Source organism: Barbus barbus, assembly GCF_936440315.1.
Source record: "Barbus barbus genome assembly, chromosome: 10".
NCBI classification, from domain to species: Eukaryota; Metazoa; Chordata; class Actinopteri; order Cypriniformes; family Cyprinidae; genus Barbus; species Barbus barbus.
The window spans coordinates 6,179,448-6,194,799 of NC_136738.1; the positions used below are offsets into that span (position 1 = coordinate 6,179,448).

Here is a 15,352-nt window from a genome sequence, read left to right on the forward strand (position 1 = left end):
TTGAATAAAGTCGGACATGGACTATTTTAACGATGTCCTTACTACCTTTCTGGGTCTTGAATGTGGTAGTTGCATTGCTGCCTATGTCGCGGTCCTACTCCACTCCGCTCCGAGCGGGAATCGAACCGCGGTCTCCGGCGTGGGAGGCGGGCGCTCTAACGAGGAGGCTAAAGGCCACGGCCTCTAGTGTCAGTCGCTAGAGCGCCACTTGAGATCGGGGAGTGAGGTTTAACCTGCACAGCACTTACCCGCTGGCCTCTGCTACACTCACCTCCCTAAACCTCACTCCCATCTGGGTCACGGCACCAAATGTCGCGGTCCTACTCAACCCCGCTCCGAGCGGGAATCGAACCGCGGCTCTCTGGCGTGGGAGGCGGGCGCTCTAACGAGGAGGCTAAAGGTCACGGCCTCTAGCGTCAGTCGCTAGAGCGCCACTTGAGATCGGGGAGTGAGGTTTAACCTGCACAGCACTTACCCGCTGGCCTCTGCTACACCTATGCAGGGTTGCATAGACTGCATGGAATTTGTGTTTAATTTGTGCTCATGAGGGTAATTAATGACAGAATTTTTGGGTGAACTAACTCTTTAAGTAAATTATTGTATATATACTGTATATATAAACACATTGGAGTCTTAAGTTGTAGTGAGTTGTTCTGTTTGGTTGTGTGCAGGTTGTCTCGACACACTGGCTGTGATGCAGGAGCTGAAGATGGGTGTGGCCAGTGCTGAGGAAGAGACTCAGGCTGTGATGAAGGTCTACTCTAAAGAGGACTACAGCGTAGTCAACCGCTTTGAGAGTGAGTTCATGAAGAATCATGCAGCTGCTACATCACCAAATACTGTTTAAGACTGTTAAGGCACATTCACATACAGCAACTTGACAACTTCCAGCAACATGAGGGGTACATCCAATGTGTGATTTAGATATTCAAAATCTACGTGAATCAGTAGGAACATCTATTACGATCAAAAATAGAACCACTCGGCAACCTCCAGCAATAAAAGTTTGTCAATCAATTTTTAGTCAGGTTGCATTTGTTTGATTGTGTTGTCTTTTTTCTAGGTCACGGAGGAGGCTGGGGTTACTCTGCCCACTCAGTGGAGGCCATCCGCTTCTGCGCCGATGCTGACATCTTGTTAGGAGGATTGGGTCTTTTTGGTGGCCGAGGGGAGTACACTGCAAAAATCAAGGTCAGGTGCTATCTAAGTGTCTGCTTAGCCCACTTAATTCTCACGAGTTTGATGATTTTCGGTTAGTGATTGAGAGCTTTGTGTTTGCAGCTGTTTGAGCTGGGGCCAGATGGAGGAGACCATGAGACTGATGGAGACCTGCTGGCCGAGACAGATGTTCTGGCGTACGACTGTGCTGCTCGGTAAGGCTATACATATCAGTACCATCCAAAAATATGTCATTTCATTTCAACGCTATATCTAGAGGATAATTGATACATAAGTGCTATAATTATGTGTATGTACATAAGCCAACGGGGCCAATCTTAAAATGGGCAAATGTATGTTATTTTTGTGTTGTTTATATACTATTATAGTATTTATATATATATATTCTGAATTTCACTTTTTTTTTTTTGTCATTGTACTTACATGTACTTTTGTCATTGTTATTAGTTTTTGTTTAATTTCAGTTTAAAATGGGCAGATATAAGTGTTATTTTAGTAGTATTTATATATTGTTATAAAAATAATAAATTAAATTTTATTGCACCTTTTCATAGCTCAAGGGTGCTTTACATTTAAGATGCATAATAAATACTGTTAATAAATGAGTATAATAAATACTGTGTCTATTTACATAAATATAACAGTATTTATTAACATTTTGAATCAGGTTTATTTTTTTATATTTTCATTTTATAATTTTTTTATGTTTTAGTAATTTTAGAATGCGCTTTTGTCATTTTTATTAGTTTTTGATTAAAAAGTTACATTTATCTTAAATGGTTTTTTTTTTTTAAGTAATTTTAGTATTTCAACTTAAATGTATTTTATTTCAGTTAATTTCCAGGGCATTCTTGCTCATTGTAAATGTAATCTCTTTTTATTTTGTAGTATTATATATAGGTTTCAGTGTTTGCTCGCAAACGCTGCTTTATCAGGCGTTACATGCAAGATAAAATGAAAATGACATCGAAAATTTTCTGAAGACAGTCGGATATCTTCTGAAAGTGATATAAAACCACCTGCGCCGCATTTTGATTTTTAAACGTGCAGTGCTCATATTTATTCAACGAAATCAAAGCCTTATGGAAAATCTATTTGTGGCTGTCAGTTTTGATATTGTGGTGGTCCGCCACAAAAAAGTCAATGTATGGGAAACCTTGGATTTGATATATAGATGATAGATACTTCAGATGATAGATATTCTGTTCAAAATCAAGGCAAATTGTATGTTAACACTTTTTTTTTCATGTGTATTTGTGAAACATTTGAGTTGCATCTGTTGTTACTGAACATGAAGAGAACTGACCACATCTGTTAAAAATCACCAAAACACACCAGCTGATTAAAAGACATTGGGCAAAACTGGCTCGTAGAGACTGATGTAATTGTGAGGTTTTGTTTGACGTGTGCAGGGAGAAGTACGCCATGATGTTCGATGAGCCTGTGCCGCTGCAGTTGGGCTGGTGGTATGTGGCGTGGGCTCGTGTGTCTGGACCCAGCAGTGACTGCGGCTCCCACGGCCAGGCCACCATCACCACTGATGACGGGTACAAACACACGTATAACTGTGATTATGTAATCATTACAGCATAATAACTCTGTAAAGATGAAAATGATCATCATGAACTCTTTCCTGCAGTGTGGTCTTTCAGTTCAAGAGCTCGAAGAAATCAAACAACGGTACTGATGTGAATGCTGGACAAATACCTCAGCTGCTGTACAGGTACATGAAGAATTTCAGTTCTGTGCTCGTTACATTGGTCTGTCAGGAGTATTCTTTCTTTCACATGCCCGTTTTGTTCTGGTTTTCCAGGTTGCCCTCTAATGATGGTAACGCATCCAAAGGAAAGCAGCAGACCAGTGAGCCTGTGCACATCCTCAAGCGTTCTTTTGCTAGGACCGTGTCTGTGGTATGTGTACAAAAACACACTGAGTGCTTATGGGCCTGTAATGTGAAGCTTAATGATTTTTAAAGATCTAATAATTTCCTTAAAATGCAATACAGTTCATATGAAAATACAGGGTATGGAATAAAAAAAAAACATACATACAATTTATATATTTATACATTATATAAATACAAATATAGAACCAGGTGAATTAATTAAAATTGTTTAATATCTTGTGTGATATTTTGAACTTAAGTGTCTAATTGGTGTAACGGTCTTGTGTTTTTAATATAAAGTCTGCAAATCTTGAGTTGTTTTTTTTTTAACAAGCAGTGAAGCAGTTTTGTATAATTAATATTATGTATATAATATATCAGCCAACTTAATGTATACATTTTGACAGTTAGATTTTTTTTTTTTTCGTGTCAAGGTTGTTAAATGGAAAAAACATCAACCATATATGTGATTCAAAATTTCATGAAATTTGTGGAAATTATTTTTGGACTTATAATTTATAAATATAGTAAAATTTTGTACACTCACATATATTCAGGGTGTACAGAAAATATTCGGTTACTTCTTACTTGATGGTTACAGCATAAAATCCATATCTGGTTGAAATTTGTTTAAATGTTTTTCAAAAAGTTTTGAAACATAAATAAACACATAAATAGACGACTATGCAAAATATATAGACATAAACATACTTAAAACATAGCACACGTTTTAAATGAGATATGATTAGATATATTAGATCTCCTTTTCATCTGTCGTAACCTTGTTTGTCATTGACCCATAAATGGAATCATGCTGATATTTTGACCTGCTGCTTCCTGAAAATATGTTAGCAACACTAGTTTGAATTTCCATTTAATATCCTTACGCCCTGTAAAAAAAAATAGAAAGAAAAAAAAGAAATTGGCAAGCAATAGATGCGCAGCAGCCAATTCTAAAGGGTTTGTACTTCAGTGTGTTTTATTGCTTGTTATTATGTAAGGAAATCCCTCGGCTGTTGGTGCTTTTTTCCATGCGGCCGATCCGCTTTGTGCAGTCAAACAAACAAGCTAAAGTTAATAATAGGTAAGATCCTTGGTTCATTTCCCAGTTGTGTGTGTTTGTTCTTGTCCTAGGACTGTTTCGAGTCTCTGCTGAGTATCCTGCACTGGAGCTGGACCACACTGGTGTTGGGGGTGGAGGAGCTGAGGGGCCTCAAGGGCTTCCAGTTCACAGCCACCCTTCTGGACCTGGAGCGCCTGCGGTTTGTGGGCACCTGCTGCCTGCGACTGTTGCGCGTCTACATCTGCGAAATTTTCCCCATTTCTGGTATTTTACACCATTTCTGCTCATATTTAAAGGATGTTACGGTGGCGTCTCACTAGCTGTGTGGAAACAGCGTGGTTTTTGTAGGGTACATCTCATTATGTTTGCTGAAATCTTGCACTCAAGACAGGCCACTTTCACTCATTCTGTTACTCAAGTGAATGTATTAGTAAAGCTGTTGGCTGAAAAAACAGCTAATGGGATGCCGACCTAAGTCACATTGATTTTGAGCACTGCTGTCACTCTCTTGACACTGTAGTACAAGACCATGTCACCCGGACTTATTGTTATACACTGAATCTATGCTGTCAATTCTTGCGATGTCACAAGCGGAGTTCCCTTGAGTTACAGATGTAGTCTATATTGATTGTCAGGGTCTCATGTCACGCTAGGCCTTTAAGCACATGTAATTAAGAGGAAGACAGCCCAAAGCTTAAGTGTTAAAGATGTCAATTTCTGAGACTATTCCGTGAAGACTTAATTTTTAAAGGGTTAGTTCACCCAAAAATGAAAATTCTTCCATTAATTACTCACCCTCATGAGACCTTCGTTCATCATCGGAACAAAAATTAAGATGTTTTTGATTGAATCTGAGAGCTCTTTGACCTTCCATAGAGCGCAACAGAGCTGAAATTTATTTAACTTTTAGATAGTTACTATGGCAACATTTCTCATTTTTGTTGAAAAACAAGATGAAGTACTAAGATACTACTAAACTGAAACTTACTAAAAACTATTTTTTTATTTTTTGGAAAATGACAAAAACTAATACAAATGACAAAAAAGAAAAATTGTCAAACTTTAACTAAAATTAAAATGAAAGCAGAAAATATATCAATAAAATATAATTCAGAATATTAACAAAAACAGTAATAGGTTTTCTGTGGGTCTTAAAAAGCTCCTAAATCAGAGCAGAAATAATAGCGTTGAATGCTGGATGCATTGGCAAAAATTAATATCTTCCTGAGCACTATGCCTTTAAGCATTTTTTAGTTGTTAAAAAGAAATGGAGATCTACTGGAAGCTGTATTTTCAAATGTTGAAGTGAAGTTTCTTTTTCTGCTCCCTAGACATTTACATTAAGAGAACATATTGAAGTATTGTGTTCCCTTCAGTCTATTCCTTTATTTTGCCTTAAAAAGGTTTTAAAATATCTTGCACAAGGATCCAGTCCTTTGACTGTCGTAGTACTGTCTGGTCCACATTGCATAATGCGTGTTTGTGTCTCCTATCTAGCCAGTACCAAAGCGGTTGTGGAGGAGTCCAGCAAGCTGGCGGAGTGTGTGGGAAAGACACGTAGCCTCCTGAAGAAGATCCTGTCAGAGGGGATGGACAACTGCCTGACCAAGCTGGACAACGACCCGCAGGGGTATCTGAGTCAACCCCTCACGCTGCTGGAGGCCGTGCTGCAAGAGTGCCACAACACCTTCACCGCCTGCTTCCACTCGTTCTACCCAACTCCCGCCCTGCAGTGGGCCTGCCTCTGCGACCTGCTCAACTGCCTGGACCAGGTAATCACCATCACCTAACACTTCAACTTCAGCAAATGACTGATGTGGCCTCATTTCTAATCTCTAAATCATAAATGGATGAATCTAAATAATAAACTTATAAAGAATTTCACCCAAAATCAAAAACAAATCTGTCAAATTAAAGGCCATTATTGTTTTGCACTGAAATAGTTTTCATGACAATTAAGAACATTTACAATCTAAATTTTTTTTTTCTATTCTAATGCAAAACCAAATAATGATTAATTGTTTTAAAATGTAAAAAGTGGTTGTTTGTAAATGTTCTGCTTTTAATTTTTGCTCTATAATACAATACATTATAGTAATTTTATTACGCTATTTGAAATCTAATGATTGAGAATAATGTGAAATACATAACTCAATTAAATTGTCCTCTATTTGTAGGGAAATATGCATACTTGAAATGCAAAATATAATGTATTTTTATATATATTTAGGATACATGTAGCCTGACCGATGCCTGTAATTTTTCTCTATATGGACTATTATGTACACATTTTGTAAATGTGTATTTGTAAAATTGTACTTATTTATACATTGTATTTTTGTCATTTAGAATTATAATATTGTAATTATGATTCATATTTTCATGTATATTTTATTTGGACTGAAAGTGTTAGTATGAGGGGGAATATGTACAATTTTGCAGTTTGATTAATGGTGAAATGTGAACTAGATGTTTTTTGTGATATTCACCTACAGAGCCTCTTTAACAGAGATGCTTTTTCAGAACTGCTTTCAGTACCCAGCTCACACCTCGAATGAACCTCTTGACAGATTTAGAGCCGATGCATTTGAGCTCTAAAATATCTCCAATGGCACACTAAATCAAAGAGATTCTCTCAGAAAAAGAGGCACATCCTCCATATATTTTATTTTTCAAATTTCTGAGCAATACATTCATCACTTTGCTGGTATCAGCCACACAGTCCGGTTAGATGCAGCAGAGGCTCTACTGATCATAACGTTGACCTTCATGTCGACCTCCAGGACATTCAAGAGGCGAACTTCCGCACGTCGAGCAGCCGTCTGCTGGCCGCGGTGATGTCAGCACTGTGTAACACGTCGGTCAGGCTGACCTCCGTCTTGCCCATTGCGTACGATGGGGAGGTGTTGCTACGCTCCCTCGTTAAGCAGGTCAGCACTGAAAACGACTCTGCCCTCGCTCACCGCTTCCCCCTGCTGGTGGCACACATGGAGAAGCTCAGCCACGTGAGTACCAACGTCCCTCATTTTTCAAAATAAAACATTTTATTACCGTTCATCTGCCTCAGCAGTTACAAAGTTCTCATTATCGTATTAGACGGAAGAGAATCTCATGGGCATGACGACTTTCCGGGAGGTTCTGGAGAAGATGCTTGTCATTGTGGTGCTTCCTGTGAGGAAGAGTCTTCGGAAGGAGGTTGAGCTCTTTTCTCCTCATCTGGTGTCCAACACCTGTGGCCTGCTGGCCAGTATCGTCAGTGAGCTCACCGCCTCTGCTCTCGGCTCTGAGGTTAGAAGGACAAATCTCTCACTTCCCTCTCATTCCTCTCTTCCACACACACACACACACACACACACACACACCGACTGGCCTTAAATAGCTTTTAGATGGTGGAGGAGAAATTATATCACTCCCGTTTAATCAGATCCTCACGGGCAGAATCCCACACAGAATCTGTATCCAGAGAGCTCCACAGAAAGATTTGCACATATCCGGAATATTCTGGACATCCCTGCAAATATAAAATATTTCTATATTAAATTATGGCATTGCATTTAAATGTATTATTTAATTTAAATCAAATATATTTTAAATTAAGTATTAATGATATTTAATATAGTTATTTGTAATGTTTATTAATATATTTGTATATTTAAGCTTGTGTATGTGTGTGAGAAAAACATTATATATTAAAATATTTAAAAATATAATATTTAATTTTTTTTATTATTAATATTAATATTTGTTAATAATATACAATATTAATATTTGTTAATAATATAATAAAATATAATTAACACAATTTAATGCTGCTGTCAGTTTGATATGATACTATTGTTGTAGAAAGACTGATATTTAAAGCATGCCGATTCCATGTCGGCTTGCTCATGAGGGATTTTTGTAGTGGGAAGCTGAGTCATGAGCACAGGTGTGTCCTCCACCGGACCACAACAGTCTGCTGCAGTCCATCTCTCTTCCGGCCGCTTCAGAAAAGGCCATTGGCTCGTTGCCATAGCAACTGGCCTGTCATGCTCTATTAGACTATGCTATGAAGAGCATTACAGCTGCTTTACTTCTCTTTAACACTGTCCGTTTCCAAAGGTGAAATACAAATCACTAGTAGAGTTGCACAAATGGCATCCAGTTTCTGCTGTTTGCAGTAGCACAGGAAAAGCATGGTTGTAGGTGGCGGTTCTCATGGAGGCTCCTGTTCAATAACAAAAACAACCTCCCTCAGTTATCTGGCCTGCTGCCACCTGCTGGGAAAAGAAGTGACACTTCATCTTAAAGGGACAGTTCACCCTAAAATTACACAACTAATGTGCTGCATTGACTCGACACTAAATTCTTGTCTACACTTTTGAAACTTCTTTCTTGTTGTGCAGGTGGACGGGCTGAACTCCCTTCACTCTGTGAAGTCCACCCCCAACCGCTTCACCAAGACCAGCCAGGGACGCAGCTGGAACACAGGGAACGGCTCCCCCGATGCCATCTGCTTCATGATGGACAAGCCAGGGGTGGTGCTGGTGGGTTTCTGTGTGTACGGAGGAGGAGGCATCCATGAGTACGAGTTGGAGGTGCTCGCTGATGATGTAAGTCTTTTTCTGTATTCATCACCTGATGTCACATGGAAGCTAGACTTCTGACTGTTAAAGGAAATGTTTGTACAAAAATGAATGTTCTGTCATTATTTACTCTCTCTCCTATAATTCCATACCTGTATGGTGTTAATTTTAAGGTGGAAAATGGAACCTGATCAGTGTTTAAACGCGATTGACACAACGTATTTATTTTTTAATGTGCAAAAATTTTGGACTCTGTGTGCAATGGTCTTTACTGTGCAAAAAGTCTTTCTAATTTAATGGCAATCCGATCAAGAATGAAAAATATAGTTATAAAATAAATTATAGTGGCATTTATTGTAAACACCAAGCCTAAACAAACTGAAATATGGTGTGTGGGAAATGTACTGTACTGTACAGAGAGAAATAAAAACTGAAACCAAAAGATCCCACATTCCTGTACAGACACACAGACCAGTCATTTCTAATTCACCGTCAATTGTCTTCTTGCACTGACCAATATCTTTCAGCAATTAATGATTTTGAGAAGTAAAAATATAGCTGATCCACAGCGTTTTTCTACTTTACCACTTTAAAGAATGCAAATATAGGGATTAAAAGTGATTGATACGAGGAAAATAAATCCCATACAATAAACGAAAATCCCCTGAATTAAAGTAAGATGGTGAGAATTTGAGAAAAACAAAATATTTCATATTTAGTCTGGTACAGTAACTCAAGGAATATTATTCAGATCGCGGGAAAAAAAGGTGAGCAGCTCACATAAAGATGAACTTAATCAAAATTTATTTTATATTAATAATGTGACATTTGATTACTAAACTATTGTTTTGTGTGTAAACATGGCTTTGTTCCAAAATCCATGTAAAACAGGACATGGGCACAAATGTGTTATATACCACCACGATGGGGCGGCTGTCTCACTGACTGGCACAGCTCTACTGTACAACTAATAATTTCAAATGAGTTGTGTAACTGTTTGGTTGACTGCATTTTTGTTCGATGATGACTAGGCTGGGATGTCAAGTTAGCAGTGCTAGAACTGATATGATGTCTGCATGCAAAAAAAAGTGACTTATATTCTGCAAAATATGGTACTTGGTGCCAAATCAGTCTGAAACAAACTCGTTTTTGGGTGAATCGTTCCTGTAAGTTAGAGTGTGTGTGAATGAGTTGTCCCAATATCTTATCCTGTTGTTCCTGTTCTGTCCATCTGTCCTGTTTCATCAGGCTCAGACGGAGCACCCTGGAGATTCCACCCACTCCCACAGATGGACGTCTCTAGAACTGGTCAAAGGCACTTACAGCACTGACGACTCCCCCAGTGACATCGCTGAGATCCGTCTGGACAAAGCTGTTCCTCTGAAGGTGCTGCAAATTTTACACATGAATCACACAAAGCATTAACTTCACTTCAACGCAAACTCACTCCTACCCTGTTGCTCTTGTAGGAGAATGTGAAATATGCTGTCCGCCTGCGGAACTATGGCAGCCGCACAGCCAATGGGGATGGAGGCATGACCACCGTACAGTGCTCTGATGGAGTTACCTTCACCTTCAGCACTTGCAGCCTGAGCAGCAACGGCACTAACCAGACCAGAGGCCAGATCCCCCAGATTCTCTATTACAGGTCTGTACTTTATTCCTTTCACTGCCTAAAAAAATCTTTATAAAATGTTACATCCTGTTGATCCGGATTGTTTGTTATAGGAGTGAATATGATGGTGACCTGCAATCACAGCTGTTAAGCAAAGCCAATGAAGAGGACAAGAACTGCAGTCGTGCTCTTTCTGTAGTCAGTGTGGTGGTGCGGGCGGCCAAAGACCTCCTCCACAGGGCCTTTGCTGTGGACGGTGAGGATCTCCTCTTTAGGCTTCCAACAAACTTCCCCATCTGCTATTGGTTGCAAAAAAAGCATAGTCCCAAACTCAGACCATTTGTTCAGCTAATGTTAATATGATAGAGATAAGACATCATATTTTGCTTAAAACATGAAAATTTTGCATTGTAACATTAATTTGTGATAATTAAGCATTCAATTAACCTAATGAAAAAAATACCTCATTGTTATTACTGCAATGTTAATAAAGTAAGTCATCACCATTAAGAATAATGGAAATTGCAGAAAAAATTGGGGAAAATATGCACACTTCTCATGAAAATGATCACAATGCAAAAAAAGAAACTGTCTTAAATATAGGCTTAATTTTGATAAATATATATGCTACTGTTAAAACATTGGTTGTCAGTTTTGTAGGCATTAAACTGCCAGAATTTTAAGAAATGGATATCTCCGTTTGCATTGAACTTTCAGCGTTGTAACTTTTGCAGATATTGTTTATGCTCAAACGGGAACATTACACAAACTAACGTTAAAAAAGTGAAATCGCAATCAACCACCCCTTTAAAAAAATTATACTTTTTTCAGCAAGAATGTTACATTTATAAAAAGTGACAATAGAGACATTTCTAATGTTAAAAATATTTCTATTTCAAGTTTGAAAATATTTAGCTGCAAAACCGTTTTCAGCATTGATGATAAGAAATGTCTCTTGAACACCAAATCAGTATATTAGAAAGATTTCTGAAGGATCATGAGACACACCAAAGAAGTAGTTTTTACAATATTACGTTTTTAATTTTTTTTAAATAAAATAAATGCAGCCTTGGTGAACATAAGGGGCTTCTTTCAAAAAATGTAAAAACCTAAAGGACTGGTAACATTTGAGATTTACTCTGTTGTATATACATTGATTGATGTTACTGATCTCTCTACAGTTGAAGACATTCCAGAACTCCTGAGTTCCTCCAGTCTCTTCTCAATGCTGCTTCCACTTATTTTGGCATACATTGGTCCTGTGGCTGCCTCTGTCCCTAAGGTAAGGGAGTTTTTCTTCATGTAATTAGCAGCCTTGGCTCTTGAGGATCAGTCAAGGCTGATAATGATCAGGTATTGTTGGTTCCATTTTTCTCATGGTATCCTTCTCAACGCCTAACTGTTTTAAAATTCTAATTGTTGTCTTCTATTAGGCTGCAGTGGAGGTCTTTGGTTTGGTGCAGGAACTTCTTCCAGCTGTTTCCACCCTGAACCAGAAATATGCCCCTCCCGCTTTCAATCCCAACCAGTCCACAGACAGCACCACTGGGAACCAGCCAGAGCAGGGCCTATCAGCTTGCACCACCTCAAATCATTATGCTGTCATAGAGAGTGATCACCCCTACAAGCAGGCTGCTGTCACCCAGTACAAGGTACATTAGTTCTCGTTTCTTGAAATTCAGCAGAATAAGGGCAAATCCAGCTTTTTTTTGTCTAGCAACCTTTTTACATCACCCTGCCAACTAACTAGAATAACTTTGCAATGCTCTAGCAACCACTTATAACCAGGGCTTGAAAACAGAAAAAAAATTAGAAATATTTTTCAAGATATTTAAAAATGTTTGCTGCATTGTTAAACGCTCTTATAAAATTGTGTTTTGAGGGGAAAAAAAACATATAGGCTAAGTCGCATTTTATGATTACATTCAGAAATAATGTAGCCTAAAATGCCGGTAAAAGCAAAATGTTTACAAACATAAGCCCGGTTAAAGTTTCCTTATCTCCACAACAAATCCTCTAAAGTTAAGGCGATTTAAAGCGTTTAGGCTATATAAGTGTAAAGCCTAAACAAATTAATTTAAGGTGAAACTGATGCCTACCTCTCTCATTCGGCACGAATCCAAATGTTTTATATTCGTGACGTGTCTGGATGCTAAAATATTGTTATTTATGAAATAGGCTCGATCATCATCCTTCGCATATCAGCATAGTGGTCACGCTGAATGCAACAGATTGTACAACGGAGCAGTGCTACTTATTATATGGTTCTTTAACTGTATTTTGATAATGAATTTTGCTAATGAACAGGCTGCAATATCGCAAAAATATGTTGTCTGTGTGCGCGTCAAGCGCCGGTGCGATAGCCATACTGGTATACAGATAGAAGCAAGACATTCAAAACTGTCAAGCTTTTGCAAAGTAAAGAAAACTACTTTCTGCTGTTGTTTTCCTTTCCGTGAACCTTGGATCGTGTCACGATTAACCGAAACTCAGCTCTTTTTTTCCTTCGTTTTGTTAATCTGTCAATGATTTAAGTGAAATATATTTAGTGCATATAGCCTATACATAGGCCTATTCCTTTTTATGTAAGCCTATAGTTTTATTCAGTTTTTTCCGTTCACAGAAGCGCTGCAGGTGCGTGTGATCTATTGAATCCATCTTACACCATCCTCGGATAAACTCTAATGCCGGCATTGCCATTGCGACTTACCTATGACGAGTTCACAGCTGAGCACGGGCGGGAATTTCACGCGTTGGATGTGTCAGCACCACATTTGCAATATAGGCCGTAGCCTTCTACATGAATTCGTGATTGGTTGACAGCAAATTTCAATTATTAAATGGAACGATAAAATAACGTTATTAACCGGTCAATGGCCATTTAAAATGTTTGATTCTGTTCAGAACTATAGAATTTGATTTCGTTTCTGTCTCTGGTTCTGTTCCTGTCAAAATTTAGTTTGTTTCCGGTTTTCGCTTTCGTTCTCGTTCCTTGAACCGGTTCAGAGCCCTGCTCATAACACTTTAGAAACTGCTAACAGGACTTGACATGAACATTGTCTGATTGTTCTTGATAACCATTAAAAAGTAGTGGATTTTTTAAAACCACAAACGCTGATCGGTCATTACATGTTAATGCAGCTCAAAAAGATGTTGAACGTTTTAAACAAGACACAAAGGTGACATAAACTGCTATTTAAATAGTAGGGAACTGTGTTCCACAGGCTCATATTGATTTATGGTTTTCATGCACATTTTTCTAAGAATTTTAATTGCAATGAATTTTGAGTTTGTGTTTGCTCTTGTGCCCAAATTATACTTCAGCAACATACCCCTGTACCCCTAGCAACATCCTAAACAGCCACCATGAAACCCAATCAACTCCCAAGCAACATCCTATACATTCACCCAAAACACTGTTAACTCCCCAGCAACACCCTAAACAACCACCCAGAGCACCCAGTCAACTCCTCAGCAACACCCTAAACAATCGCCCAGAACAACCAAATTAACTCCTCAGCAACACCCCAAACAATCGCCCAGAACAACCAAATTAATTCCTCATCAACACCCTAAACAATCGCACAGAACACCCAATCAACTCCCCAGCAACACCCTAAACAATCGCACAGAACACCTAGTTAACTCCCCAGCAACAGCCTAAACAATCGCCCCGAGACCAACCAAATTAATTCCTCAGCAACACCCCAAATAATCGCCCAGAACAACCAAATTAATTTCTCAGCAACACCCTAAACAATCGCCCAGAACACCCAACCAACTCCCCCAGCCCAGAAAACCCAATCAACTCCCCAGCGACATCCTATACATTCACCCAAAACACCCAATTAACTCCCCAGTAACATCCTATACAATCGCCCAGAACAACCAAATTAACTCCTCAGCAACACCCTAAACAATCGGCCAGAACAATCAATCAACTCCCCAGCAACATCCTATACAATCGCCCAGAACACCCAATTAACTCCCCAGTAACATCCTATACAATCGCCCAGAACAACCAAATTAACTCCTCAGCAACACCCTAAACAATCGCCCAGAACAATCAATCAACTCCCCAGCGACATCCTATACAATCGCCCAGAACACCCAATTAACTCCCCAGTAACATCCTATACAATCGCCCAGAACAACCAAATTAACTCCTCAGCAACACCCCAAACAATCACCCAGAACAACCAAATTAATTCCTCAGCAACACCCTAAACAATCGCCCAGAACACCCAATCAACTCCCCCAGCCCAGAAAACCCAATCAACTCCCCAGCAACATCCTAAACAATCACCCAGAACAATCAATCAACTCCCCAGCAACATCCTATACAATCGCCCAGAACACCCAATTAACTCCCCAGCAACACCCCAAACAATCGCCCAGAACAACCAAATTAATTCCTCAGCAACACCCTAAACAATTGCCCAGAACACCCAATCAGCTCCCCCAGCCCAGAACACCCAATCAACTCCTCAGCAACATCGTATACAACTTGTTACAAATTGAGATGTAGTATGACCAGCATACCTTAATGAGAGTGGTTTAATCCCATTCCCCTTCGCTGGTTTCCAGGTTTCCTTCCCAGACTGCGTTCGCTGGATTGCCATTGAGTTCGATCCTCAGTGTGGCACGGCACAGCCAGAAGATGTCCTCCGTCTCCTGATCCCCAGTCGATCGATGCATTTCTCTGGGCTCGGCTCCAAATCTCTGGCTCACGAGACCATCAACAGCTGGACTGAGCTCAAGAAGTTCTCTGGCTCCAGTGGCTGGCCCACGGCTGTCTTGGTGCTGCCAGGTAACAGCGATGTCCCGGACAGCAAACTTCAGAGCTTTATAAATGTTTACTTATGCCTTCATGCTGATTAACATGCTGTTGTAGTGTCAGTATTTGTTTATGTTCAGTTATTAAAAAGAACCCATTTATTGAGATGTTTACTTAATACCACTTCAAGGCCCTTGAGTGGGAGTCTTTACATTTGTCTGCAGATAAAGCTTTATTTTGTCCCACAGAGGGTTTATAAACACCAGAT

General features: G+C 39.2%; 1 protein-coding gene across 13 annotated transcripts in view; it reads left to right on the forward strand.

Annotated features, from left to right (window-relative positions):
* Nucleotides 1–15,352, forward strand: part of LOC306875968 (E3 ubiquitin-protein ligase MYCBP2-like) — a 108,966-nt gene that overhangs the window by 51,874 nt on the left and 41,740 nt on the right. For all 13 annotated transcript variants that reach the window (XM_079426804.1, XM_079426809.1, XM_079426814.1 and 10 more), the window contains 17 exons: nucleotides 672–797; nucleotides 1,064–1,191; nucleotides 1,282–1,373; nucleotides 2,592–2,726; nucleotides 2,819–2,902; nucleotides 2,993–3,089; nucleotides 4,199–4,391; nucleotides 5,625–5,899; nucleotides 6,911–7,132; nucleotides 7,224–7,415; nucleotides 8,513–8,719; nucleotides 9,941–10,078; nucleotides 10,162–10,340; nucleotides 10,421–10,563; nucleotides 11,489–11,589; nucleotides 11,741–11,959; nucleotides 14,895–15,117. In XM_079426804.1, the coding sequence (XP_079282930.1) occupies nucleotides 672–797; nucleotides 1,064–1,191; nucleotides 1,282–1,373; nucleotides 2,592–2,726; nucleotides 2,819–2,902; nucleotides 2,993–3,089; nucleotides 4,199–4,391; nucleotides 5,625–5,899; nucleotides 6,911–7,132; nucleotides 7,224–7,415; nucleotides 8,513–8,719; nucleotides 9,941–10,078; nucleotides 10,162–10,340; nucleotides 10,421–10,563; nucleotides 11,489–11,589; nucleotides 11,741–11,959; nucleotides 14,895–15,117 (2,754 nt within the window). The remainder of the gene's footprint in view (nucleotides 1–671; nucleotides 798–1,063; nucleotides 1,192–1,281; nucleotides 1,374–2,591; nucleotides 2,727–2,818; nucleotides 2,903–2,992; nucleotides 3,090–4,198; nucleotides 4,392–5,624; nucleotides 5,900–6,910; nucleotides 7,133–7,223; nucleotides 7,416–8,512; nucleotides 8,720–9,940; nucleotides 10,079–10,161; nucleotides 10,341–10,420; nucleotides 10,564–11,488; nucleotides 11,590–11,740; nucleotides 11,960–14,894; nucleotides 15,118–15,352) is intronic.